We start from the raw sequence: 26,118 nt of genomic DNA on the forward strand, positions 1-26,118 counted from the left end.
TCTTCACTACGTGCCTCTTCCCACCAAAGGTCAGTCACAGCCATTAGCAGCTGGGCTGTTTCTCCTCCAGAGTTAAACAGCTGGATTTTTCAGTGGTCCTTGTGGCATGGAAGGACACACTCCACATAAACAGAGGGGCAGCTAAAGGGAATTCAGGGTGACAGGAGGGATTTAAAAGATCCTGTGCTCCAGTGGGGAACCACTACTGTGGTCAGACAGGTTACAGTAAGATGAGACTTTAAAGCATGAATCTGATGCTGGTTTTCATCTGAAATCAGGACTTGCCTCATGTATGAACCACTGGCATCTCCGGGTCAGACACTCCCTCTGCTGCCCTCTGGGAGCAGCCAGTGTCTGGCTAGGCACATCCTGGACACATTCTGGACACCAGCTCTGGCTCAGCTCACCACGGCTGCTGCAGGGACCCAGCACGGACACGAGCCTGGCCAGGGACACCACACACAGCTCTGAGCTGTCACACAGGGGGCTCTCCCTGCACCCCATGGACTGCAGTGCTCGTCAGGAACAGCAGACTGCAGCTTGCTCTGCAATGCTCTGCTACCACAGTTTGGGGTATCTGCAAACACAGGCAGTTCTCTGATGCTGGAAGGCACTACAAAGCCAAAGCACCACCTTTCAGGAGAATTATTGAGCCAGTGAGACCTTCCTTACTTACTACAAACCAAACACTTCCACCACTCCTTTACCACCCTCCCATTTCCAAAAAAAAGCATTTTGAGTTAATTTCTACCTCCATCAATTATCAGGAGTAGAACTGAGTCACAGGCAGTCACAAAACAATATCTTACTTCCCACAGGCTGCTGGTTTTCTCTCTGATAAAAGGGTTATAGCAGTGTTGACAAGGAAGACAAATGACAGAGGCAATGATCCACAACGTCCTCTCCTCCATAAGGATCGCAGTTATATCTTTATGACAGAGTTATAAAACAAAACAATAAAGTTCCACGACCATTAGAAAAAGGTCACACACATTACAGTAGGAAATACCCATTTCAGATCTTATCTGGAGCTACGAAGACAAACAACATTTAAACATCAGAGTGAGACCTCTGGAACTTTGGCTTCCTCAGAGGCATGTGCCTTCTCTTCCCCCACAGTGAAGTTTAATCAAGACAAGGATTATTTTTTTTCCTGTGACTCCAGGCCAGCTCAGTGCACTCCCTTGAGCCAACAAATATCCCACAGGTGAAACAGAGCTTAACTCTTGGTGCCTGGGGGAACGAGGGAAGTTTTAAACAAGATGCTAAAAAACCTCCTGGTCCTGACCAGGAGGAATTGCTCAGAAAATATGAGTTTTCTCATCAGTACTCATTAGCTAAGTTTAGCCAGTCTCAGGAATGCTGGAGAACAGGTGGATCTCAGGATTTGTGAGAGATTTGTGAATAGAAAAGGACTGAGCACATCCTTAACCCTCCCCGGAGCAAACAGCGGCTGAAATGTTCAGCCGGAGCTCTGCGGGCCCTCTGGCCGTTTGTACAACACAACAGCACCATCCAGAGGATGAACACTCCACGCTCCTTTTGCCCACATTTGCAGGATGTGAGCTTTATTCCAGCTGGGAGCACTGCAGGGTTCAAGTTACCCTTGGGTGAGCAAACCTGAGCCATTGCAGGGGGGCAGCAATGAAGATCTCCAGAAAAAAAACAAAAACAAAAACAAAAACAAAACAAAAAACCCAAACAAACAAAAAAACCACAAAAAAACCCCACCAACCAAACAAAAAAACCCAAAAAAAAAACAAAACAAAAAAAAAACCCCAAACCCCAAACAAACAAAAAAACCCCACTTTCCACTGGCAGGCAGCACCACCTCTCTCCAAGGGCTGCAATCCCTTCCCCAGTGCAGAGGAGGAAAAACTGAGTGCCCTGAGAGGACTCATCATCCCTCACCTTGATGTCTCACAGGCACAGCCCGTGGTGGTGCAGCGAGTCCCCCGAATTTCCCTGAATAATTAAATCAGACACAACAGGTCATGAACACAGAGCCAAGGATCTCTGATTCCTGAGGTTCAGAAGATGCCTTGGTGTTGTAGGTTAAGGAAGTGAGTTTTTTGGGAAGGTGAGGAACCCACTGCTCCCATGCATCCACCGGAATCCAAAGATTATTTGGGCATTGTGAAAAACGCCAATCACTTGTTTTTGAAATTTTAAAAGTTTAATAGTATTATGGTTATAAATATATTTTATATTTATATACATTATTATTTTTATATAAATATAAATATAAATATAAATATAAATATAAATATAAATATAAATGGTTATAAAAATAGTAATATAATTAGAATAATAAAATTTGAACATTTGAGGTTAGGACAATATGAGACAATAAAAACAAAGAGATACAGAAGTCTGGGTACCTTTTTCTGGGCAACACAAGCCCAAAAAAGGACACCTGTTAACAGAGGATTAACCTTTAAAAACAATCGCCTGTTGCATATTCATACACCTCATACATGATGCATAAATTCCATTCAAACACAGGATTCTGTCTGGTCACTGTCAACTTCTTCCTCTTAATCCTCATACCGTCTTCCAGTCTGAGCGAGGTGGGAAGAAGTTCGTTTTCTGCTGATAAGGGAGCAATAAATTCCTTTTTTCTGAAAGATTCAGGTGTCCTGCAGCCGCCACCCGCTGAGGGCCCCTCACTCCTTTCTAAAAGAAAACATCCCACACACATAGTTCCTATTTTAACTACAAAAGCTACCTTTTTTGCTACGGAACTACATTTACCACAGCATTAAAATGTTATCACAGCACGACTCAACACAACTTAATGTGTGCAGTAAATACAGTAAATATCTGCGCAGAGCACTTTTCACGGGGATGATCCCGTCGAGGTGTGCAGGGTGCACATTTTCGTGTCCCCACTGCAGTTTTGGACACGTGCTGAGGCTGTTTGTGCTTCCCCAGGGTGGTGTCAGCAGCATCCCTTCAACGCCTGCAAAGTCACAATCCCCGCGGCAGCTTTTCATGGAAAACAAAATCAACTATCCCCTCCCTCTGAGACAGATTAAGATGAAACAAACTATGAAATGCTTCCACTTTGTGTTTATTGTTCCCGGTGCAATTTAGCATTCCCAACAGCTGAGCACACTCAGGACAGCACAAACCTCAGTGGCTGCATTCCTGACCTACTTTGGGAATGAAGAAAGAATTTCAGACAGGAGAATTTCCCCTTTAGGTTAAAAAAAAAAAAAAAAAAAAAAAAAAAAAGAAAAAAAAAAGCTATTCCAGAAGTTCTGGCTGGGATCCAGTGACTGGATGAGCTGAATGAGATCTATTCAAAATTTTATAAAAAAGAAACAACAAAACAAAGCATGGGGCTCTCTGTGCTCTGCTCTGTCCCTGTCCTACACAAAGTCAGATTCAAATCCATTCAAACCCATGGCACTGGCACTCCATCCCCACTTAACACGTCTCTGCCTTAGACTGCAAATCCACATTCTCACTCCTAGCACCTGAGTCTGGAAGCCTTTTCCAAGCCCTCAAATTGAATCCTGTTTAATTCTGTCAGGAAAATTCACCCCAAACCACCAGAGGTTTATGTGCAAAGAGGAGACAGAGGAGTGCTTTTACTTTATTCGAATAAAGGGAGAGGCCATGGGGCATTCCCCTGGGGTCTCTCAAGTTTTTGGAGGATGCAGCCTCCTTTTTATCCCAATTTCCCACATTTCCCTCCCTCTTTCCCCGTTTCTGAGGTACTTGAGAGGTACAGACTACCTGAAATGCCTGATACCAGAGATTTCCCACTAATGAACAACCCTCCATTTTAATGTTTAATTCTTACGGAATTTATGTTTTTCCCCACTGTTTCTTTTATCTTTCAATATCCAGTTTCATTTATCAGCAAGCCTGCAGTTTGTTTGTAAAAGCAAATCCCATTTTCCATTCACCACTCAGTGGAACCCTTCCCACTGTTTATTTTATCTCCCAGTGCTGGTTTAATCCACCGGCAGAGCCACAGCGGCACCTGCGTGACGTCACTCGCAGCGACGGACGTCATTCGTGGCGCGTGACGTCACCAACAGAGACTGACGTCACACTCGGCGCCTGACGTCACTCACTGCGCACGCGCGCTGTCGGTAACGGCCATCCCGGCGCGTCTCCAGCCAGCTCCGCCCCCGCCGCGGCGCGGTACGGAAGGCGTACAGGGACAATCCGCTTTGCCTACGGGAGCCCAGTAGGGACATGTCAGTCCAATGGCGATCGTCACTTGTTGCCATGGCAGTGGGGCCTGCGGCCGTGGGGAGCCCCCAGTGTCACTGTCCCCTCACGGGGGCCCCTCTGTGCCATTATCGTGTCATAGGCACCCCCAGTGTCGCTGTTCCCTCATGAGGGACCCTTCACTGCCATTATCCTATCCTGGGGACCCCCAGTGTCACTCTCCCCTCATGAGGGACCCCTCACTGCCATTATCCTGTCCCGGGGACCCCCCAGTACCACCATTCCCTCACGAGGGACCCCTCCCTGCCATTATCCTGTCCTGGGGACCCCCAGTGTCACTGTCCCCTCATGAGGGACCCCTCACTGCCATTATTCTGTCATGGGGACCCTCCAGTACCGCCATTCCCTCATGAGGGACCCCCAGTGTCCCTGTCCCCTCATGAGGGAACCCTCACTGCCATTATCCTGTCCCGGGAACCCCCCAGTGTCACAGTCCCCTCATGAGGGACCCTTCATTCTGTGGAATATGGGGATCCTCCAGTACTGCCATTCCCTCATGAGGACCCTCATTGCCATTATCCTGTCCCGGGGACCCCCCAGTACCGCCATTCCCTCATGAGGGGCCCCTCAGTGCCATTATATCATGAGGACCCCCAGTGTAGCCGTTCCCTCTTGAGGGACCCCTCAAATTAAGTCATTATTGGTAGTAAAACCAGCTTGAACTCATTATAAATATGCCTTGGCCTAAGTGAAAACAATTAGAAGATCAAATGATTCTTTAAAGTCTAACTGTTATAGAACACACTGTACTGGGAGACAGCCACCAGGTAACGAGATATTAGGTTTCTTGGGCTGAAGAGGATTACACAAAATAAAGCAAAACTAATTTTTTAAGTGATCGTTCCCTAAAACTGGGGCAGAAAATGTTGCCTCCCTTTGTGAGCAGTTACTAAAAGCAAGAAAATCCTTCCTGATAAGAAGGTATTTAACAGGATTTCATAGGAGAGATAAGCACACCAGAAGACATTTAGTTATAATTAGGAATGCTCATTGATTTACTCTATTCAAACCACCAAGGGCTGCTCAAGACTGTTCAAAATACTTGATAAAATCACAGAGATTTCCTAAGCATATATTTTCCCACATAATTTTGCATGAGAAGAGCAGGATCTGAGCTGGACTCAACCATCCCTGTGCTAAACCCAGCAGCCTTTCTGTGGTCCTTTCAGCAGCGTCAGGAGATGTTTGTGTTCCCAGGCTGGAGTTTGCTGCTGCTTCCTCAGGCGTGAGGATGATCTCAGTGAGGTCAGCCAGAGCCAGCTTGGGTTGGTTTCAAAAGCCAGCCTGAAGGAGGATGAAGTGTTCTTTGCAGGGAGATGAGGGGCAGCACGCCCTGATCAGAGCACTGATGCCTTACTTTTGGTGTTTGTTTTCTAGCTCTAGGGTTGGAAGTCTCCATGCCAAGAGAGGGAGGCAGTCTCCATCTTTGGAGCTTTTTAAGACCTAACAGGATAAAGCCCTGAGTAACCCACCTTGGTCTCATAATTTTTAGCAGGAGGTTGGACTGCAGGACCCTTCAACCTGAGTTATTCTATTATTTTAATCCATTTCACACCAATCTTCTTTGGCTTTCTTCAGATTTCAAACTGAGAAAGACTAGGCTTGACAGTTCATTTGCATAAAGCATGGCCAGAAAAAAAGTGAGTTTAACTGCTTTGTAGGACTGAGATATATGACCCAGCCAGAAAGAGGTAAAAAATTGCTGTACGAGATGATAGCTCTACAAAGAAAAATTATTAAACGGCTGAGGAATTACAAGTCTTTTGAAATACATATCAGAGGCCTATATGTGTTTGCAAAACAATCTGGAACTGCAAAATAACTACTGAGACACTTTTAAAGCACTACAGCCTCCAGTGTCCTGCAGAACAAGGGCCAAGATGGCTTTTGGGCAGGGTTAGATGTCGTACAGTCTGAGCTGCTCCTTCATGTCCCCTTCAGACATCTCTCCAAACGTGTCACTTTTTTCCTTCATCAGTCTGAAGATGGCAGCCAGCTGCTCTCTCTGAACCCTGTCGAGAAGAAAAGGAGAAGTAGGAATAGCCAGTCCAGGAGCAAGAACACCACTGTGAAATGAAACCCAGAGCCAAAGGCAGGTCACTGTGCAAACCTTACTGGCTGCAGGAAATCTGTCCCTGTGAGATTAGGCAGAGATAGCCTCTGGCTCTCCTTCCTCCCCCTTCCCATCCACCCCATCACCCTGCACATCTCTCTGCAGCTCCCTAAATGTGGGGATAAACCAGCCTGCCTTAACACTGGCTTTGGAGCTCCTTAGGGCTTGTCTCTGCTCAAACTTTCAAGATAACTTGACATATGGAATTTTATAAGACCAACATGTGCCAATTTAGCAGACTCCATAACAAACCTGGACTAAGATTCAACAGCCCAGTGTGCTTTACTTCTGTAATGAGAGGATGTGGATACAGAATAATTCAGGAATAGCTATTAAATTTTAGATGCATATCCTCACTTAAAACTAGAGAGCAGACTACCTCCCAGTGTGGAAATGATTTGAATCAGCCACTGGAAGATAAGATCACGGGTAGGAATTTTCTTTGATTCCAGTTTGTCTGCCAATGTCCAGTGGTGAGATGGACCCAGGTAGCCAGTCCAGCAGTGAGGTGGTCCCTGTGTAGGCAGAGGCTGACCAGTGGACCACCTAGCTCAGATTTTTAATCCCCAGGCAGCCCCATAACAGATGATTAACCCCCTTCTCCCCGGGACAGAAGATATCTTGAATTTTCCTACCCTGAACCAGTTAACCATTGTACATCCCAATAAGACTGGTATCTGTGACAGGGCTTTATTTGTAGGAGGATTTATACTGCTCATCTCTGGGGGATACAGGGGGTGGGCAGCATTTCTTGGCAGGTAGCTCATGAACTGTTGTAACTGCACAAAATTCCCTTTTGGGGCAAGATGAACGTGCACGTGGCTCCAGGCAGGGCTGGCTGAGGGATGGAATGTTCCCACTGCCAGACTCCTACCTGATGGGGATCAGGCTGCTCTATTGCTAGCACATCTCATTCCTGACTCTCCTGTGGGAGACAGGAAGAACGAATGGGGATGTGGTGCTTTATGGCTGTGACAAGGCAGATGAAGTTCCTGTTACTTCAAGGCTCATTCTGTCCCTGCATGAGTGTGAGGCCAGAACTCAGTGACAGCTCAGAGCACAGAGCTGCCACAATCCCAGCTTCTCCCGCTTGCTCAGCACCCTTAGACCTCCCTTGGGCTAAAAACACAGAATCTGCCTTTTACTCCCACACGGTCACCCTGTCAAGAGTCCCCTTTTCTGCCACAAGCAGCTTCCCACCCAGGACTTTAAACCATTTAATTAATCCGTTTAAATGCACGCCGCTGGATAACCTGGGGTACTCTTCCTGCAAGGCCTGTGTGGACAAGCTGTCATCTGTTCCAGCAGCAGGAGGGGCAGTAATAACTATTGACAGGCAAAACCAGGGCACAATCTCTGCTTGAAAGGACAGCACCAACGCACCAGCAGCCCCCACACCAGGAATAACATGAGAGGAAGACAGTCAGGAATGAGCAGAGGAACCTTCTACCCGTGCTCCTGAGCTGCTGCTCTGCATTTTCCCCTCTCCCCAGCAGCAGCAGGAACAGCAGCCTGTCCTCTCAGCACTGCTGAAGCAAACAGGGCAGGAAAAAAGCAGATCCTGGCTAAAGCAAGCTCATTTGCCAGTTCTTTTCCATGGCAATTAAAATGCAACGGTCCTAAGGCCAAACAAATCCTGATAATGATGTGGGATCTTTTGTTTATGGAAGCCTGGATTTGTTTGCCTCTTCTGTAATGTTTTGTGCTCACAGGAAGAGCATCCAGCTGCCCTTTCCAGATGAGAGGAAGTTAAGCAGGGTCATGAGTGATCAATATTTTATTTTAGATCACCACTGGGCACCACTGGCACGTTGCCAGTCTGGTGTGGAGAAATTCAATACGCAGCTTGGCTCCTGTGTCTGCAGTGCATCCCAGCTGGGAGTGCTCACACAGGTCTGCATCCCTCACTCCTCATTTCCCAGACATCAGCGCTGCTGAAACCTCTCCAAAGGCCCATTTCCTTGTCTCCAAAATCAGGATCACAGACAATATTCACTCTCTTTTTTGGAAGCAGAACATCAATGCATTTTGGCTCTCCCCTCAAGTTTAAACATCATGAAAGTGCATTTGGAAAATAGAATAAAAGAGCTGTTACTGCTGTTACTTCTCTGCACTACACAATCTACTACAAAGGGACAGCAAAACAAAGATAAAGAGAGAAAAGAGCCTGGGAAGGAAGACCAAGGCACCACAAACATGAAACTGTCTTTGAAGAGGAGCTTCTCCTATCGGAGGCGACCTTGCAAAACAACCTTGTAGTGATCCAGCTTGGTTTGGTTTTGGGTATTTGTTTGGATGAGCTCAGATCAAACACACCCCATTCACAAATAAAATCATTCTCTCTTCTCATAAATGCTGTCCTCAAAACTACTTGGATTCAGGAGGTCAAACAGGATTTTACTTATTGCTAACAAAATAGATTAATTAAGGATTTTTGAAGCAGCCTAATTCTTCTTCATAGGGAATTATATTTGCCTACTTATCTCCCTTAGGCTCTTTTTAGACAATTCAGTCCAAGACTTTTACAGTTAGCTGGAGATTTGGGGCAGTGAGCCATAGGTATGTTAGAGATCTGGGGTTAGGAACTGCTAAGACCTCTGCCCACAGCAGCTGAAATCCTGGGCAGAGCTCTGCATTGGGAATGTTGCTAATTGCTCTGCAGCCAAACAAGAGCAGGAATGCAACACTGCATTGCTTCAGCAGAAAAGGGGGAATATCCCTGATTTTCCCTCTGATCATTTATGGCAATGTAATAATTTATGGCATAAAAGTCATAGTAACCTAAAATCTAACCTAAAATCCAGATTTTCAACACAAATCTCTTGAGGAAGAAGTTACAAGCTGCTGGAGGTAGGGAGAACAAGCACAAACCAAATAAACTATTCAAAGGTTTATTGGACCAAACAAAGGCAATTTTTACAGATTCAAGCCACTAGAATTACAGTCCTTTGTATAAGAGCCACCATCAGATACAAAACAAACAGAACCAAACAAAAGTAAAAAATACCCAGACAGCCATTTGAGTTGAAGAAAGAGTTTGACTTGCTGCCACTAGCAAAACTCTGGACTTAGCTACCGACTTTGCTGGATGTACATATTGCCATGTAACTTAAACACAACGGATATAAGGCATTCTTTGCATAGTTGGGTGCTTGGGACACAGTCAGCCAGCCAGTACCGAGGAGAGACAGCGGCTGTACCAGCAGGATGTTGAAGCAGAGGGTCCAGATGTGCCTAAATTCATATGCAAACCACTGAACACGCTTGCAGTTGTCGGCTGGGAGAGGGCAGCCCAGCCTCTTCTAAAGCTGAAGCCTCCTGCTGTTCTTTTAAACGAGCCCATTTATTAAGAGTTTGCCAACCCCAGGCGCTGGAAAGGACAACTGTGTACAAGGTTTCAAGTATTGTCTGCATAGGAATTAAAGAGGAAAAAAAAAAAAAAGCAGCCTGTTGGGTTGCTGATATGTTTGCAGTGTTAGCCAAGAGGCAGTGACAAAGAAGCTTTGGAGGACACATCCCCACCCAGGCTGGTGTTTCTACAACATCAATGAAGGACTTAGACCCTCTTCTCTCTCTCAAAAACCAGCTGGGTTTGATTTAAAACCAAGCATGTGCCCAGCCAAATTCATCTGCTCTGTGTGACAGAGCTGAGGGGCAACGCTGAGCTCTGGCTCCCATGGACCAGCAAGAGAAGAGGGCACTGGAACAGCCAGCAGGCAGAGGAATGGGGAGTGTGCCTCTCCCAGGACCTCCACTACCCCGTCCTGAGCCAGAGGGAACCCCTGATGCCACAGCTGCCTCCTCGGGGCTCTCCTCTTGGGAGCTGGGGTAGGGAAAAGTGAGGATGCAGATAATAACAGCAGCCAAAGTGTGGCCTCTCCACCCCAAGCAGAACAGCTAAACGATCAAACTTCATCACTTCTTGAGTATCCCGTGTACCTACAGAACCAGCTCTGCTAAAATAACTACAGAAGCAAATCTGAGTCAGCCCAGCCATCGTCTGCCATCCCTCACATGGACCCCACTTTGTCCCTCCAGCCCTTGGAGTAAAGCAGCTTTGTACAACACTGGAAATCACAGGCAGGTACCACCCCCCAGCAACAAAGAGGAGTTTGACCCCAGGACAGAACAACTTGAGATTTTGGTACAAGGTCCCAGCTGGTCTGAGAGCAGAGCTATGGACTGTCCACCCCAGGAAAGGACCAACATGGATTTCATGGCCTCATACATGAAGCCAACACAACTAATAGACTTGTTGCATATTTAGTGTTCACTTTGGGTTTTGTTTGGGGGAGAGGGAGGAAGGTTCTTCCCAGTCCCCCAAACACAACTCAGGTCATTGCTTGGGCCCAGCCCCAGTCCGTGGAGCCACACAATAGGATATCCTCAAACTTGACAGGAGTTTTTGAAGAACTCAACTTCAGACCAAGAGGGGATCCCAAGTTTTGAGGGTTTATGGATTTCTCTTATGGGTGTGTTTGGTTGGTTTTGGTATTTCTCTCAAGCCTTTAATGATGCCAAGGGATGCCTTTAGGAGGAGGCTAGGGACAACTTCATATAGTCTTCAGGTCTGCAAAGAGAAACAGGGAGAGAAATCATTTCAGTCATTTCACTCCTCAGCTTGATTCATTATTATTCACATAAACGAGCAGGGAGAGCCCTTGGTGTGTGTTGGGGGGAAGGCAAGGCAGCTTCCCCCTCAGGGCAGGACAAGCTGCTGTTTGCAAACCTCATGCCTCTGAGAAGGACTTTGCTTCATCGACTGCAGCAGGATAGTCGAAACCCAATCGGAAGTGCAAATCCTCTTGTCTGGCACCAAGCTAAGTTACAACCCTTTTGAGCTACTAATAAGAACTGGAGAAGCCAAAGGAATTAACTCCAGGGGTTACTGCCTCACTGTCCTGTGCAGAGCCTCCTGGGGCTGCTCGCACCCTTGACAGCCCAGATTCCTCTTCCCACCTGTGGCCAGATGAGCCAGGAACGAGTGCTGATTTCACAGGGTGGTGTGCCTGAACTGCGTGACCTTTCTCAATCTTTCTACAGATGAGTCTGCTCAAGGCAAGGAGGTAAAACCCCCAGACTCCCTTGCAGGTCACTCCCTTTTGATGGGAAGCTCTCCCAGAGTCCCAGGGAAGGAGGGTGAGATGTGTTTAATGTGTGGGGACATCCAGGCACTCCCTCCATGCAGCAGAGCCAGGCTCTAAAAATGTGGTCCCTTGTTCTCAGCCGGAATCTTCCAGACACTCTGCCCTTACTGCCCAGCATCTCTCATGGGTGAACCATCCACATCAGGAAAGAGCTGGCCCAAGGCTGGACAGCTGCCATGGACACAGAGATCTGCACCGGGGTAGAGGGAAGCTACAACACACATCACCTACCCTACAAACTCATTCAGACACACCCCAGCCTCATTCCTCCTCAATTCAATCGGGTTGATGGTCCACAACACCTGAGCCACGTTTGGAAGTCCCCTATTCCAGCCAGGCATGGCGTGAGGGTGAGGAACAGCCTCATTTCTTCCTCACTCCTCTGCAAATTCTTGCCTTGTCCAGCAGCCTTCCGAGGGGCCGGTGACCCGGATCCCGGGTGGAGATCACCACGTGGCACCGCGGTTACCGGACAAAGAAAGGAAATTTCCCGGGGTGGATAATCGCTCTGCGGGATCCGCGGCGCTGAGGAGCGGATCATCCCGCTCAAGTCACGCAAGCCGAATCAGATTTCACGTGTCAGGGCACAAGCTCGTTGCCACGGGGGCCCAGGAGGGGAGGTCCCCTCCAGAGTGCCACAGGTGGAGCAGGGAGGGACGGGGGACATCAGAGAGGGTGGATGAGTCCCCCACAGGGATCCTCATCTCCACAAGGCCAGGCTGACAGCTGGGGTGAGAAGATCACAAAACCAGCATGACCCTAATGGAGGATGAACATCAGAGGCAGAAATTCCCATCTGCACAACGGGGATACCCCTTCCTGGTCCTGGAGCAAGCTGTGAGGGGAATTGGACTAAAGAGCATGAGGCAGTCCCTCTCTGGGACATTGGGGCCATATAACCCTCCAGGCTGAGAAGCTCTGGCATTTCAGCCATGGAACCCGAAAGTATTAATTAGCTTGGGATGGACACCCAGAGATTTGATCCATGGCTTATCCTTGGCTCTTCCCTCCTTTCCATTCTCCTTGGATCAGCATGCTTGCCCCCAGCAGCTCATCAATCAAACCATCTTAGGGTCATCTTTTGCCAGAAGCTGTATCCTTTCTTCAGATAAAGATTATCCAGATATCTCTGGTTTTGGTCAAGCCAATGGCCAAGTCACTGAATCGTGTGATTTGTCAGCTGGACATGGTTCTGTGCAAGGAAAAGCTGGAGACAAGGAGCCCAGACAAAAGCAGCTCCTGGAATATGAGGGCAGCTCAGGGACTGAATATCTAAAAGAAACATGGAAACTGCAAGTCCCAGTGGCGTCAGGAGCATTCCCTTCACTCCAGCTCACCCACGGCACTGACACAAGGCTTCTTGCTTTTGAGAGAAGACAGCACCTCAGCTCTGAAAAACAGGGGTTACTGGTGGCATTCCCATGTGCATCTACCTCTCCTGTGTGCAAAAATCCACAGCAGGTCAGGAAATCTGTAGCCCATTCATAGACTTTAGGTTTCCAAAGGAGTCCTGACTCACTCTACGGAGAACCCAGATCATCCTACTGGAACCATGTCTGGTAATTGCTTGTGCCCTTTTAAGGAATAGTTTCACTCAAAAAGATTATTTTCAGAAGCACAGAGCATTCCCAGCTCCTTTCCCTGGCTCAGGACCTTGTCAGGACCATCAGTCCTCTGCTCTGAAATCCTGGCAAGGAAGGTGAACAGCAACCTGGCTCCAGACTCTTCTCACTCCAAACCAGGACTGACCCTTGAGGATGAAGAGCCGGGAATAAAAGCCCTTAGTGCTGGGCAGAGCTGGCAATGGGTGGTTGGGATCTCCCCAAGGAGTTCCCTCCCCTCTCACTGCTGGGGATGGTCCCGTCACCACTGTCCCTAGTTCTTTACCATGGGGACAGATACCATCTCATCTCTGGTGGTGACTATAACCCAGTCTTGAGGTACTGCAGGAAGAATATGAGGAATGACACACCAAATTAAGCCTTCCTGGTGGTCCCAAAAGCGGGAGCCAGTTGCTTCAGCCAATCAGCAAAACACAGAGAGGACTTAGATGCAGAGCAGGGAGACAGTGCTTAGAAAAGAGAGAAGGGATTGAGTGAGAGGCACCAAAAGGAGCTTCATCAACACAGATGTGAAATTCCTCCACTGGGACAGTGAAGTTGAAAGGTGCTCTGGGCTTTGGGAAATACCTGCTGTGCCTCGAGGCTGCCAGGACCAGTGTGACCAGGGAGCACAAGTCTCTTTGGCTTTAGGACAGGGGCTGGTGAGGAGCCAGTGTGACCAGGGGCTGTGTCACCCCCAGAACACCTTGCCCACAGCTATTCTCAGGCAGAAGCTTCCCACATTGCCCAGCCAGAGCAGCAAGAGCTGAAAAGGCCAGAACACAGCCAGGGAGGTGGCTTGGGCTCCTGACCAGCTCATCCATCACTTGTTTGCCCATTCCCTTGCAACACTCCTGACCACCCCAGCCAACACCACAGCAGTGGGAAAAGCCACGGACAGGCTGGGCTGGGCTTTCCTCCATCACTCAGTGTTCGTTCTCCAGCTCACTGAACACCAGTTTGCTCCCAGCCTGGCAAGATGCCCCAATTCCCTGCATCCCTGGGTCTGTCCCAGCTGCAGGGGAGCCCAGGACAGGCAGAGCAGGGCTCCCAGGGAGTTAGCAGGCAGAGAGCAGCCAGCTGCCCATGCTGCACAAGGTTAAGCAGAAGCAGATGAGGACAAGTCATGAGCGCTGGGTGAGGGAGACACAGAGAAGCAGCCACAAGCCAGGACAATTCAGGACCTGAGCCAAAAAAAACCCCAGGAGCTTAAGCAGAGTTGCTCTCTGAACAAAAATCTCACGCCAAGGCAGGGTCAGAGACTCACACCCTGCAAAGGCTATGGGGGAGTTTGCAAGGGTTTCCTCCCTGGGATGGGAGAGGAGGAGATGGGAAGGGGCTTCCTGGCCTCCCTTTCCTTGGCTTTCTGAGGGAGGCATCCTGAGTGACTCTGTTTTTAAAGCTTTTGGGGATTCATGACTCAATCATGACTATAAATAGGGCCAGGGCCCCAGTCCACTGACATCTCATAGGTCAGAGGATGTTTTCCCCGGGGATATGGAGGCAGGGAACAGCACCAGGCCACCAGCAGACTTCCTCCTCATCCAAGTGGGCTTGGGCACCCACAGAGTGAGCATGAGGTGAGCTCAGCAGGGATCCCCAAACAGACAGTGCCTTTACTACAAGAGGCAGCTGGGAATCAAACACACCTCATGCCCTGGGTGTTTGGCAGCTGAAAGCAGCCTTGCCCATGGCTGGTGCCATCCCTGTGGCTGGTGGCTGCAGTAAAGCAGTGGCCACCCTGCCCTGCAGAGTGCCATGGCCCTGGGCTCTGCACCCCTTGCTGCTGCTCCTCCTCCTCCCTCAGCCCAGGACGACTATCGTGCTGCAGAAGATGAGAAGCAAACAAATAATATCCATCACGCCCCAAAAAAAGCCCAAACTTACCAGCTTCCCTCATCCAAAGGAAGCACCATGCTGGACAGGACAGGACAGGACAAGACAGGACAGGACAGGACAGGACTGCAAAGCCACGGGGTGGGGGGAAGGTTAGCAAGAGAGAGGGAGGAGAAAGAAGCCCAGGTCCCATGCTGTACAGAGAGGGGAGGGAGCAGGCAGGCCAGGGTTATGTGATGGCAATGCAGGGGGTGGACAGGGACAGATGCCAATGGACAGCTCTCCAAAATGCAACCTCCCCTCGCCCTGTCCACCCACCTATTTTTGGAGGGCTACTAGTGGAGATGTTTGAAATAGGTCAAGGTCTGTCAACACAGTCATTAAACTCTGCAGCTGCTTCCTGCCCTTGTGTGCCCCAGGGTTGTCATCACCAGCATTGTCTCATTCAACATTCAAACTTCAGCACAGTTGGCCCTCAAGCCACAGCTGCATCCCACTTTCTTCAGGATGCCTTGTAGAGCAGGGAAAGGTCTCTCCTCTCTGACTTTCCAGAACCAGGCTCTACCCTGCCTTGCTGAAATTCCAGGGTCCAAGCCCTGTTTTTTTCAGTACCTCATAACCAAGAGGCACTCTGAGCCCAGCTGGGGAGGAGGCAGGTTTCCAGTGCTCAATTGCCACTAAGAAGAGGGCTGAGCTTGATATTTACAGCCATCCAATTCCCCTTGCATGAATTCCAATTTGCAGTTGAGCCCTAGGCTTAAACCCAGCCTGCATTCAAACAGTGTCACCTCAACCCATCCATGGCTGGCCAGGAGGTGAGGGGAGAGGATTGAGAGGCAGGAGGAGAGTTTGCTCCTTGAATGGGTCACCTGGACGTGGGAACTAGCCAGGGAAACTGGGCAGCTATCCCATCTTCCCTGCAGTGGTCTGGGATCTCCTGCTCCATCCAGGAGTGCCCCTGCCAGGAGCAGTTTGGTGCCATCCACCAGACCCTGTTCAATGGCTCTGCCATGGGGCAGCTTCTGGCTCTTCACCCCCACCTCACCAGAGGACAGAGAGGAGAGACCTTTCTAGAGCCTGTCTGATGGGATCTGCTCTCCTCTGTCCCACCAACACTCCAAGCCAAGAGTGACAAGGAGAGAGCACAGAGAGCTCAGCACTGAGGCCAACCAAGGCTTGGCTGGGACCTGCTTTGTCTCACGGAAAGAGAGAACTGAAAGCAGAGACCCAAGGGGGCCATTTCTCCCATTGTTTTCTCTTTTGTAAGGAGTGGAGCCTTGCTGCAGCTGTCAACACTCAGCAGAGTCCTGACCATACTCATTTCTAACAGAAAAAATCCCCACTAACCTCTTTCAACCTTATGGGAGGTTTGAAGAACATCTGGCAGAGACCACTCCAAGCCACCCATGAGAGCCAGGCCCTGCAGGCACACTGGGGAGCTCTCCCTCCCTCCTCCAGAGGAGCTGCCCAGCCAGGACAGCAGCCTGGTCGTGTCTCACACCCACAGCTCAGCCTGCCTGAGCAGGGGCAGCTGCACCACCAGCACTCACATTTCCTGAGCTCCAGCTTTGCACCGTGGCAGCTGCAGCTGGCAACAGATGGCCAAGAGCCTCAGGTGCAGAAGACAAGGATTTGGGAATTAGCTGTGCTGGCTGCACCAAGGGCTGCATCCTTCCCCTGCACTCTTCCCCTTCCTGCCCAGACTGTTTTTCTCCCCCAGGGGGGCAAAGGCTACGTGCTCCTGTTCCAGAAGGACTGGTGACCCACCAGGTGTGATCAAGCACAGCCACCACCCCAGCAGCAGCATTTGCCAAAAGGATTTACTGTTCTCCTCCCTCAGTGAGCACTCTAATTTTTAAGGCTGAAGTCACCGAAAGCAGGAAGTTGCATCACTCAGTGAAGGTCACATTCCTTCCCCTTTTAGTCCAGATTTAGCACCAGTTGGAAGCCACAAGACTCAAGTGAATTGTAGGCAGGACAACCACAGCTTCTGCAGGGATGCAGGTTAGAACAGAAGTGGGTTTTTTGCTTAAATAACCAAATCTATTGCATGCTTGTACACTCCTGTCTGAAGTCCTACAGCTCCTCCTGGAACAGGCAAGGAATATTTTCAGTGGCATCTCCAAAATCAAGGAGTCCCAAAATTCAAAGCTGTGAACTACACAGCAAGCAGCCTCAGAGGACCCTCTTGCATTTTTGGGATGTTTCTTACATCTGCTGCTTCACGTGGCAACCTGTTGATCCACAGGAAAGCTGGAGGAGTGACAGGGCTAAAAGTGCACACCAAACCTGTCTGAGTTTTGGTAACACACCCCAGGACTAACCCCCCACTCTGCAGCAGCCCCAGTTTCCCAAATCAGCACAAAGAAGTGGCTGTGGGATGTCCAGCCTCAGGCATCCAGGATGGAAGAGGTGAGCATCCACATGTGAGAGCCCCCATTTGCCCTGGAGTGCTCATGGAAAGTGAGATGGAGGCAGAGGGGAGTGGACTCATTAATCTGTTATGAGCAGGGAAGGGGAGGCAGGTGGAGAGGGAGGTGGGACAGGCAACCAACTGCAGCTCAAAACAACCCCTCCCCTGGAAAACAACCCAAAAGCAAAACAACCCAAGACACGAGCGGGTGTTATCAGTGGTACCACTACCTCTAAGCAGCAGCGTGTCCTTACCAAAAAGATTTGCAAGAATGTTTGTGGCCGAGGACCTAAGGTACTTGCTACAGAGATGTGAGATCAGAGGTCAGCTCAATCCTGCAACATAAAGGTGGCAAACCCGGGTCACAGCAGGTCAGCAGCACTGTCAGGGCTCGTGGAGAGGGGTGGAAGGGCAAGGAGAAGGATGCAGGAAAGGCTGAGCTGCTGTGCTCAGCTCGCCCAGCTTACCTGGCAGCAGCCCTGCCCCCTTGCACCACCTGCGAGGCCTGCAATGAAAAGCTGCTGATGCCGCAGTGAAGATTTGAGGGGGGGAAAAGTAAGCCAGCAACAAAGCAAGACAAAAAAAAAAAAAATTCACCAAGCTGCCTTAAAGAAACGAACAACACAAATACGGAAGAGAAGAAAATAAAGGAGCAGTGGGAGAAACACGTCTGCCAGTGGGCCTCAGTGGGGAGGCTGCTCAGAGCATCCAAGGGACACGAGGCCCATCAGTTCTGGGTGCACTGTCCTGCCCTGGGGCTGCTCCAGCGGTGCCTGAGCAGTGCCATGTGCCCAGGACAGCTCCATCACCCCCTGGATTCTGTTCTGAGTCCTGAGTACAAAACACCCATCCCACTGCTGTCCTTAGGCAATGTCCCCTCAGTGTCCTCAGGTGACAACAAGGGCATTTTCTGCCCCTCAAGAACCAGCCCAAGGCTCTGCAGGACTCCTGGCCCTGAAAACCTGAGCAGTGATTGCTCAGCGGGTTTGCATGGAGCTGCTGGTTTGAATTTTCTGCAGTGGGCTTGAATTTGCCAGCTGCAGGCAGATTTTTGCATTGGTGTTTAGCAGGATCCTGAAAAGCAAATCCCATATCCCATCTGGCCCCATGGGTGTCTCTGACATTCACCTGGCTCATGCCCCCACCACCCTCCCCAGGTGAAAAACACAGTGACACTCACAGCCCTGCCCAGCAGTTTACAGGGTGGGGGCTTCAGCCACAACAGACACATGGAAAAGAAGAAAGCAAACATTTTTTTCCTGATGCCACCAATGCAGAACCAACCCCGTGCCAGAGGAAACCAGAGCTGATTTCTGCTGCTGACCCCAGAGCAGGGCAGGTCTCTGGATTTGCTCTGCCCACCACAGTGCCCTGCTCACCTCACAGAGACAAACCTCAGCCAGCCCAGCTGGTGGCATCACAAAGATGCTGCCCAAGAGCCTCAAGGCAAGGTTTGCCAGGAGGAGATGCCTGAGCTGGGGGTGAGCTGTGATCCCCCCATCCCTGCCTTCCCTGCTGTGCTCCAGTTTCTGCTTGGTTCTTTACACCAGGCCAACTGTGGTGGTATTCAGACCAAAATTTGACAGGCAAGGGGTGACAAATGCCCCTAAATCACTCTCTGCAAACCTCTGGGTGGAGAATTGGGTCCCACAGCCCTTGGGACAGCAGTGGGGAGAGCACCACCTCCCAGCCACCCTGGGGAAATCACCTTGGAGCTCAGCCTCAGGGAAGGGCTGTGAGCTGCAGACACCTGTAAGGGAGCAGCCTGCCACAGAGCCCTCAGCTGTGGGGTTATTCCTTCTACAGGCTGGGGAATCTCCAGCCACAAAGCTTGTTTTAAGTGACAGGTCTGACCTTTCTTCATGCAGGGCTCAGGGGGATACTTCAGCAAAAAGTGCAAGATGGACAATTCTCCATCTCCACCAGCCCTGCTATTTGGTACATCCCCACCACGTCCAGCTGAGGAGACAGCCCTGGGGATGGACACTTGCAGTGTCAGCCCCATCCCAGTGAGCTCTAGAGCCTCACACTCCTTCACTGTGCCCCAGTGTTTCTGAGCTGTGCCCATGTCCTTGCTTGGGCCATCCACAGGGCCAAGGGAGGGGAAGTAACCAAAATCAGGTCCTCAGGAGACACCTATCAGCACAGAACTGGTGGGATCAGGGCAAATACACCAGCTGCATCAGCTGGAAAATTTGATCTAAGCACCCAGAGGAGCTCCAAAGGTGGTTAGGACCACAGTGCCTCCATCTCCTAAATCAGTGTGACTTTTTATCATGTCTTCCTGGGTGGGAGAGGTCTGGAGCTCCAGAGCAGTGAGAGGCTGAGGGCAGTGTGGGCAGAGAGTCTGAGCACACCCAGCTTGCTCCACAGGCATGTCAGCCAGGTGGGCTTGGGCAAGAAGAAAAAGGAAGCTCAACTTACCTTTGTTCTTCCTCTAGTTCTTCTTTGGACATCATTGACTTGTACTGGTTTCCCCTTAGCTTTCCAGGACTGTATTTAAAAGAAAACTTCTCATCTGCAGCTGGAGAGGGGAGACAAAAAAAGAGCAAGAAATCTGTGAACCAGAGACCTCCTGAGAGCCACAACCCAGAGCAGTGGGGCTGTTCCTTTGGGTGCTCTGTGCCCTGCCCCTGCACCCCAAATGGCCACCCCAGCACATTTCCTGAGCCACTCCAGTCTGCAGCAAGGCTGGGCACTGTCAGGGGGGCAGGGTGGATCCCAGAGCACGGCCAAGGTGCTGCTGGCCAGGGGATGGAGGAGCCTGGCCACACCAGCACTGCAAACAGCGAGGGGTGCTCTGAGTGAGCAGCAGATCCAAGGAAATCCTAGAGCACAGCAGCCATATGCCATTGTTCTCCCTGGATTCCAAGCCTTGCAGGCCCATCCTGGTTTATCAAGACAGGCTAATCCTGCCCTGATTAACTCGCAGCATTTTCCGCTTCTCCTCTCCAGACTTGCATTCCTCCTCCCTCTCCCCATCCTGGGGCCCTCTCCTCAGCTTGGGGCTCATGGATGGTGCCACAAGCAGAGCTGTCCCAGCTCTCCTGCAGCCTGTGACACAGCTTGTGAAAAGATGCCACGTGGCAAATGCCAGGGTGCAGACAGCACCGAGGCAGGGCAGCCCCTCTGTCACCAGCACAGCCCCTCTGTCACCAGCACAACCCCTCTGTCACCAGCACAGCCCCTCTGTCACCAGCACAGCCCCTCTGTCACCAGCACAGCCCCTCTGTCACCAGCCAAGGTCTCCTCCTCCTGGGTGCTCTCCCACCCAGCTCTGCAGCCTCAGCCCCGTGCTAATTAGAGCACCAAAGCTCAGACTCTGAGCCAAAGCCGATCCTTTTCCAATCGGATTTTGTTGGAGCACTATTTGCTCTTAAAAACCTCTCCCGTGCTTTATCTCCCTGCAGATAGGGGAAAACAACAGCAGGGGAGGTCAGCCCAAGAGGGGCCCAGGAGGAGCTGTGTTATCCACGGGCTGCTTATCTCAGAGCCTTTATCTCCCAAGGACTGCAGGACTCGGCTGCTTCACATCCCACCACCCAGCACTGGGGTTTGCACATTCCCAGGAACATCTGCTGCTCCCCCCGGCCCTCAGAGCCCTGGGGATGCTCCCAAGGGGTGCACAGAAGGAAGATGGTACTTCATGGCCCTGAAAAATTGCACATTATCCACAAAGCAGTGTCCAGGGTGACACCAGCAGGGCCCCTAAAGGGATGAAACTCCCCTGGCAGGAGAGGAAGCCCAGCTTTGCACATGGATGCATCCTCTGCTGCCAGGAGCACAGGGAGCCCCTTCCCACACTCCCCACTGCAATTGTGGCCATATCCATGAGTCTCTCCTCCTCTACCTGCCCTCACAGCCCCTCCCTTCCTCACACACAGGGTTCAGCACCAGCTTCCCTCTATTTTCTGATCAATACTGCCCTTAGGGATTTTTCTCCTTGTGTCCAATACCTTGATTTTTTGATTTCCCCAACCCCAAGCTGCTGCCAGACCTTGGGGACCTCCTTGTAAAAGGTAAGTAAGAGCCTGATTTTGCAGGTGGGGAAACCAGAGATCTCAGAAACAAGCAGAGCAAGGCTTCACTGGAGTGAAGCAGAATAACTTTTACCCATTGCCATGCCAAAAGTGTAATTTGCTAATAAAATTTGGTGAGTTATTGTAAAACAAAAAACCCAAACCAAAGAAACCCCACTTAAATCTACCTTCTAGAAGAACCCCTTCAGATATTCTCTCCCAAATTTGCCCTAAACCAGGACACCATGCCTGGAGCAACAGGAGTGGGATGGGAATTTCCCAGAGACCTCTCCCCTCTAATGCCCACATTTCTTCACTTCTTTGCATCTCCAGGTTCCTGATCTTGGGGAGCTTCCCTGGGAAGTTCTGGTGGATTACTACTCAATTACTGATCTGGAGTGTTTCTCTAATCCCTAAATGCCACTGGGGCTCCCAGGGGATGCAAACCCTTTATCCAGATTGCTCACAAAGCACAAAGCAGCCCAAAGCTCTGGTGTGCAGCCCCAAACATCCAGCTTGGCCATATTCCACTTCCCTCTCTGGGAAACCCTCCCCATGAGCAAACAAACAAACAAACCTGGCTAGCTGGAAACAAGCAGTAATGCTGCAGTTTAGCAGCATTTTGGGTGACCATAAAAGTGCATGGAAAGAAAATTCAGCTGGCTGCTGCCCTGGGAGATATTAGGAGAAAGGAAAAAAAAAAAAAAGAGGGTGTAACATCCTGTTCCTTCTGCTGGTGCAGAGCAGGAGCTGCTCATTACCTTTGTGAAGCTTGAATGATTTCAAGGACAATTAAGATCGTTTCCCTCACATGGTTTTCTGCCAAATCAAGTGAGATTTGGGATTTAGACTGGCCCAAAAAGAGCAGTTTAGTTGCCACCTCCCCAGAAAATAATAAGGGAGGAGGGAGGCAAGGAAGGTCCCCATCTCCCTGCCCACACGGTGAGATTAAAAAAAGGAGACAGTGTGTGGCTTTGGAAACCTCTGGCTGGTTTTGAGCTCAGGAACTTTCCCTGCAGCTCAAAAACAAACTTCAGGAAACACACAGAAAAGGGGAGGCTGGGTTTTCATGTAGACAGGGAAAACACCACAGGAACAGGAGGCGACCTACTTACTGAGAGCCTCCACGAGTTCTGATTAAAGAAAACATTTGTCTTCCATCTCTCTGCCCTCGCACTGGCAGTGCTGTGCCCCTGAGCTGGCAGGGTGAGAGCAGCCCCAGGAGGGCACCTCTCCCCTGGACAGGCTTGCTCTGGTGTGACCCACACGTCCCAGCATCCCAGGCTGTGGCATCTCCACGTGCCCCAGGGGAATCTCTGCGGGCTGAGTGGGGCCAGGACACACAGCAGAGGGGCAGGAGGAGCAGGGCTGGTCCCAGGGCACTGCTGCTGCTCCCTCAGCCCAGGCTTTGCCCAGCCCCGTTAGCAAACACTTGGAAACAGTGGGAATGATTCAGGAGAGGAGCCAGGGGCTGCCTGCAGGAGCTGCTTAGGGAGGACACAGTGCTAGCCAGTCTCACAGCCAGGGAATATCACCTTCCCCCATCCCATCTGTAAGGGTGGTACCAGGGGCATCCATCAGTGCTCAAAGCAGACCTCCCACAGCCCCCCACGGTGACATGCCCAGCCACCAGTGCTGCAAGGAAGCCCAGCAGGGTGGAATGAGTGTATTTTGGGAACCCTGTCTCCAAAGGAGCTTCCCCTGCCTTGCAGGAATGGCATCAGGATTACAATTTGATTCTCTGTGGCATTAGGCATAATCCTCCCGAGCTGGGGGATTGCCACACAGCACCTTCAAAGCCAGGCAGAAAGTGGGGCAGGGAAGGGGGAACACCCCAAGGCCTCCTGCTGCCCCAGCTGGCCCCAGCCACCCCAAGCCAGGACTCCTGGGGCCATCCCAGCATCTCCAGGGCTGCTCAGAGAGCAGAGCCCCTTCAGACACACATTCAGGCACCATCTGTTCCATTTTCTTAGGACTGCAGCAGTTGTCACCCCAATTAGTCAATTAATCATTTTCCAATCAACTAATTGGCTAATCAGTTAAACGTGGCCCTGACTAAAGCCCCTGGAGATTGTCCTGGATGAGCAAGGAGCTTTTGGAGCAGCTGCATCACAAAGCTCCCCCGTGGCAAACAGCCCAAGGGCATCTGGGGAAGGGTAGGAATTTCCTGGGGGAAGGAGACCATGCCAAAGCACTCAGGGCTGCAGTCCTGTCCACAATCTCCCTGCAGAGTTCTGGCTTGCTTGGCACTCACCATCCTCATCCTCCGGCTCTCTCACCACCAGCTTCTCATTGTCTGAGTCCACCTCTTCCTCCTGGAGGAGTGAGAAAGAGAACAGCCATGAGGCGAAGGTGCTGTGCTGAACATCCCACGCTTGGCTGGGGCAGGGCTGGGTGCAGAGCCTGGAGCTGCAGTGGCAGGGCTGGGCACCCCTTCCCTGCCTCCTCCAGGGACCAGGACAAGGGATGCTCGCTAATGAGAGGGGCTCATTAGTCTGCTTCCCTCTCACCAGTCAGTCCCGGTGATCTGGCCCACCCAAAGGCTGTGAAATGCAAGTTATCAAAGAGATATTAAGGTTTAGAATCAAAGAGATATTAAGGTTTAGAATCAAAGGGATATTAAGGTTTTGTGCCTGAGCACCTTCCTCCCAGCTGCACCCCTGCCACCCCTCCTGCCCAGGGACAGGCAGGGGACTGAGCCAAGAGCCAGGGGACTCCTGTGTGCCCCCAGGCCAGGAGAGGCTGTGCTGGCAGCAGGAAAAGGTGGATCCCCAGCCAAAGCCACCTTGCAGGCACGGCCAAGGGGCTGCTCTGAAGCACAGGGGTCAAAGGCAGCACTGGGGGGTTTGCTGGGACCCCTCCAGGAGCCATCCACAGCTGCTGTCTGGAGCACAGGTGAGAGCAGCAACAGCACATTTTGGGGATTTTTTAAAAGGCAAAGCAATTTTGGAAGTTTTGGGGCTGCCTTCAACAGGACAAAACAAGCTCCATAAAGCCCAGATTCCTTGTCCTGTGCAGAAACTCCAAGCAGGGAGAGAGGGGAGCAGCCCAGCTCCTCAGATAAGACAAGGACATGTGGCAGAGCCCCTGCATGAGAGATTTCCTCCTGCACAGCCCTGTCCTGCAGCTGCAAACCCCTGTGAGCTGAGCCCAGGGGCCACCAGCACCTCGGGGTGTCTCCTGCAGCCTCCTAACGCCAAACCTAACCCTAATCCTAACCTAACCCCAATTTAACCTTAACCCTAACCCTACCCCTAACCCTAACTCTAATCCTAACCCTAACCCTAACCTAACCTTAACCCCAACCTAACCCTACTCCTAACCTAACCCCAACCTAACCCTAACCCCAAACCTAACCCTAACTCTAACCCTAACCCCAACCTAACCCTAACCCCAACCTAACCCTAACCCTAACCCTAACCCTAACCCAACCCTAATCCTAACCCTAACCCAACTCTAACCCCAACCCAACCCTAACCCTGTGCACCCCTGGGCTGGCAAAAGGGCAAAGCAGAGAGGAGGGCAGCATGGGGGGAGGCTGCCAAGCCCCTCATTACCAAGGGACACAGAAGCTGGGGGAAGGAGACCCAGGGGGATGACACTGCCCCAAAAGGACCGTGCACGGTCTGTGCAGGGCAGAGCTCTGGAGGAGCTGCTGGAGCACAGCCCCGGGCCAGAAGCGGGTTGCTTTGTCATGGGGGAGGAATGTGCATTATTCACAGCCACTCTGGGCACCCTGCTCCCCCGAAGGAGGTGCCACTGGGACCCCTGCCCGCTGCAGCCACGGCTATTTTGGGCCACACTGCCAAACATGGGCACTTCCCACTGGGCACCCGGGCTTCCCCTGAGGATGGCTGGGGAGGGCACAGGGAGGGGACACAGCTCTGGAGACTCTGCCACAAGCCCAGGGCAGCAGTTGCCCATCACATCCATCTCCTCCTGTGAGCTGGGCCATCCCCTGGGAGCCCCAGCCCTCCAGGAGCAGCCACAGGGAGGGAGATTTCAGCCTCTTCCTCACCTGGGAATTAGGAACTGAGCATCTAACAGTGAGAGCAAGCAGGAAATTTGGGTGGCAAACCTCCAAGGAAGGAAAATAGATCTGCTCCAGCATGGAGGAAGAGACTCTTGAGGGGAGCAGCGAGGGAGCAGGCAGGGATGCCAGGCTGGCAGGCGGCAGCAGCGTGCCAGGGCTGTCTGGGAGCCCCTGCTCCCTGCAGCACAGCACTTTTCTGCTTGGATGGCTCGCAGGCAGATGCCAGCACTCCCGTCCCCCCACGCTGTGGCCCCAGACTCCACATCCCATCCCTCTGCCCTCCTGGGGCTGCTCCATCCCGCAGCCATCGTGGTCCAGCTGCCCCAGGGGGACCCACCTCCCCGACCCCATCCCCAGGGCATGGCAAACCTGCACCTGGAACACCACTTCTCTCTGCTGTACATGGGCTGAGTCATTTAGAGGCCACCCAACCTCACCAGGGGACAGCAGCAGGCAAGATTTGCCCCCCTCCCCACAGCCACTGCCACCCTGGGACAGTGTCCCACCCCTGCAGGGACACTGGCACTCTGAGGGCCGTGCCACCCTCCCCAGGCTGGCTGTCCCTGCCACACACCTCTGCGTGGCTGGAAAGTGCTTCGTGGCCACTTGTGTCCTCTGCTTGTCCCGTGTGCCCGAGGCCGGATCCAGGCGAGGCACCCAAGGGTGGGATCTGGAAAAGGACAAAAGCTCTGAGCACAAACACCCCCG

At 51.3% G+C, this 26,118-nt stretch overlaps 1 protein-coding gene across 5 annotated transcripts in view; it reads right to left on the reverse strand.

The window, feature by feature from the left end:
- Window positions 1–5,016: 5,016 nt before the first annotated feature.
- The window catches only part of MXRA7 (matrix remodeling associated 7), a 28,667-nt gene continuing 7,565 nt past the window's right edge, over window positions 5,017–26,118 (reverse strand). The window contains exons 2-7 of one of the 5 annotated variants that reach the window (XR_010349572.1): window positions 25,985–26,080; window positions 23,632–23,692; window positions 19,783–19,882; window positions 17,826–17,863; window positions 17,613–17,693; window positions 9,237–10,931 (exon numbers count right to left, since the gene is read on the reverse strand). Coding sequence is in view for 4 of the 5 variants with exons in the window: in XM_064395223.1 (XP_064251293.1) it covers window positions 6,146–6,260; window positions 19,783–19,882; window positions 23,632–23,692; window positions 25,985–26,080 (372 nt within the window). In the remaining variant the exon portion in view is untranslated. Of the gene's footprint in view, window positions 6,261–9,236; window positions 10,932–17,612; window positions 17,694–17,825; window positions 17,877–19,782; window positions 19,883–23,631; window positions 23,693–25,984; window positions 26,081–26,118 lie in introns of those variants that run through there. The other 4 variants (XM_064395224.1, XM_064395226.1, XM_064395223.1 and 1 more) reach the window with 4 other exon arrangements.

The sequence above is a fragment of the Passer domesticus genome, chromosome 20 (assembly GCF_036417665.1).
Source record: "Passer domesticus isolate bPasDom1 chromosome 20, bPasDom1.hap1, whole genome shotgun sequence".
Lineage (NCBI taxonomy): Eukaryota > Metazoa > Chordata > Aves > Passeriformes > Passeridae > Passer > Passer domesticus.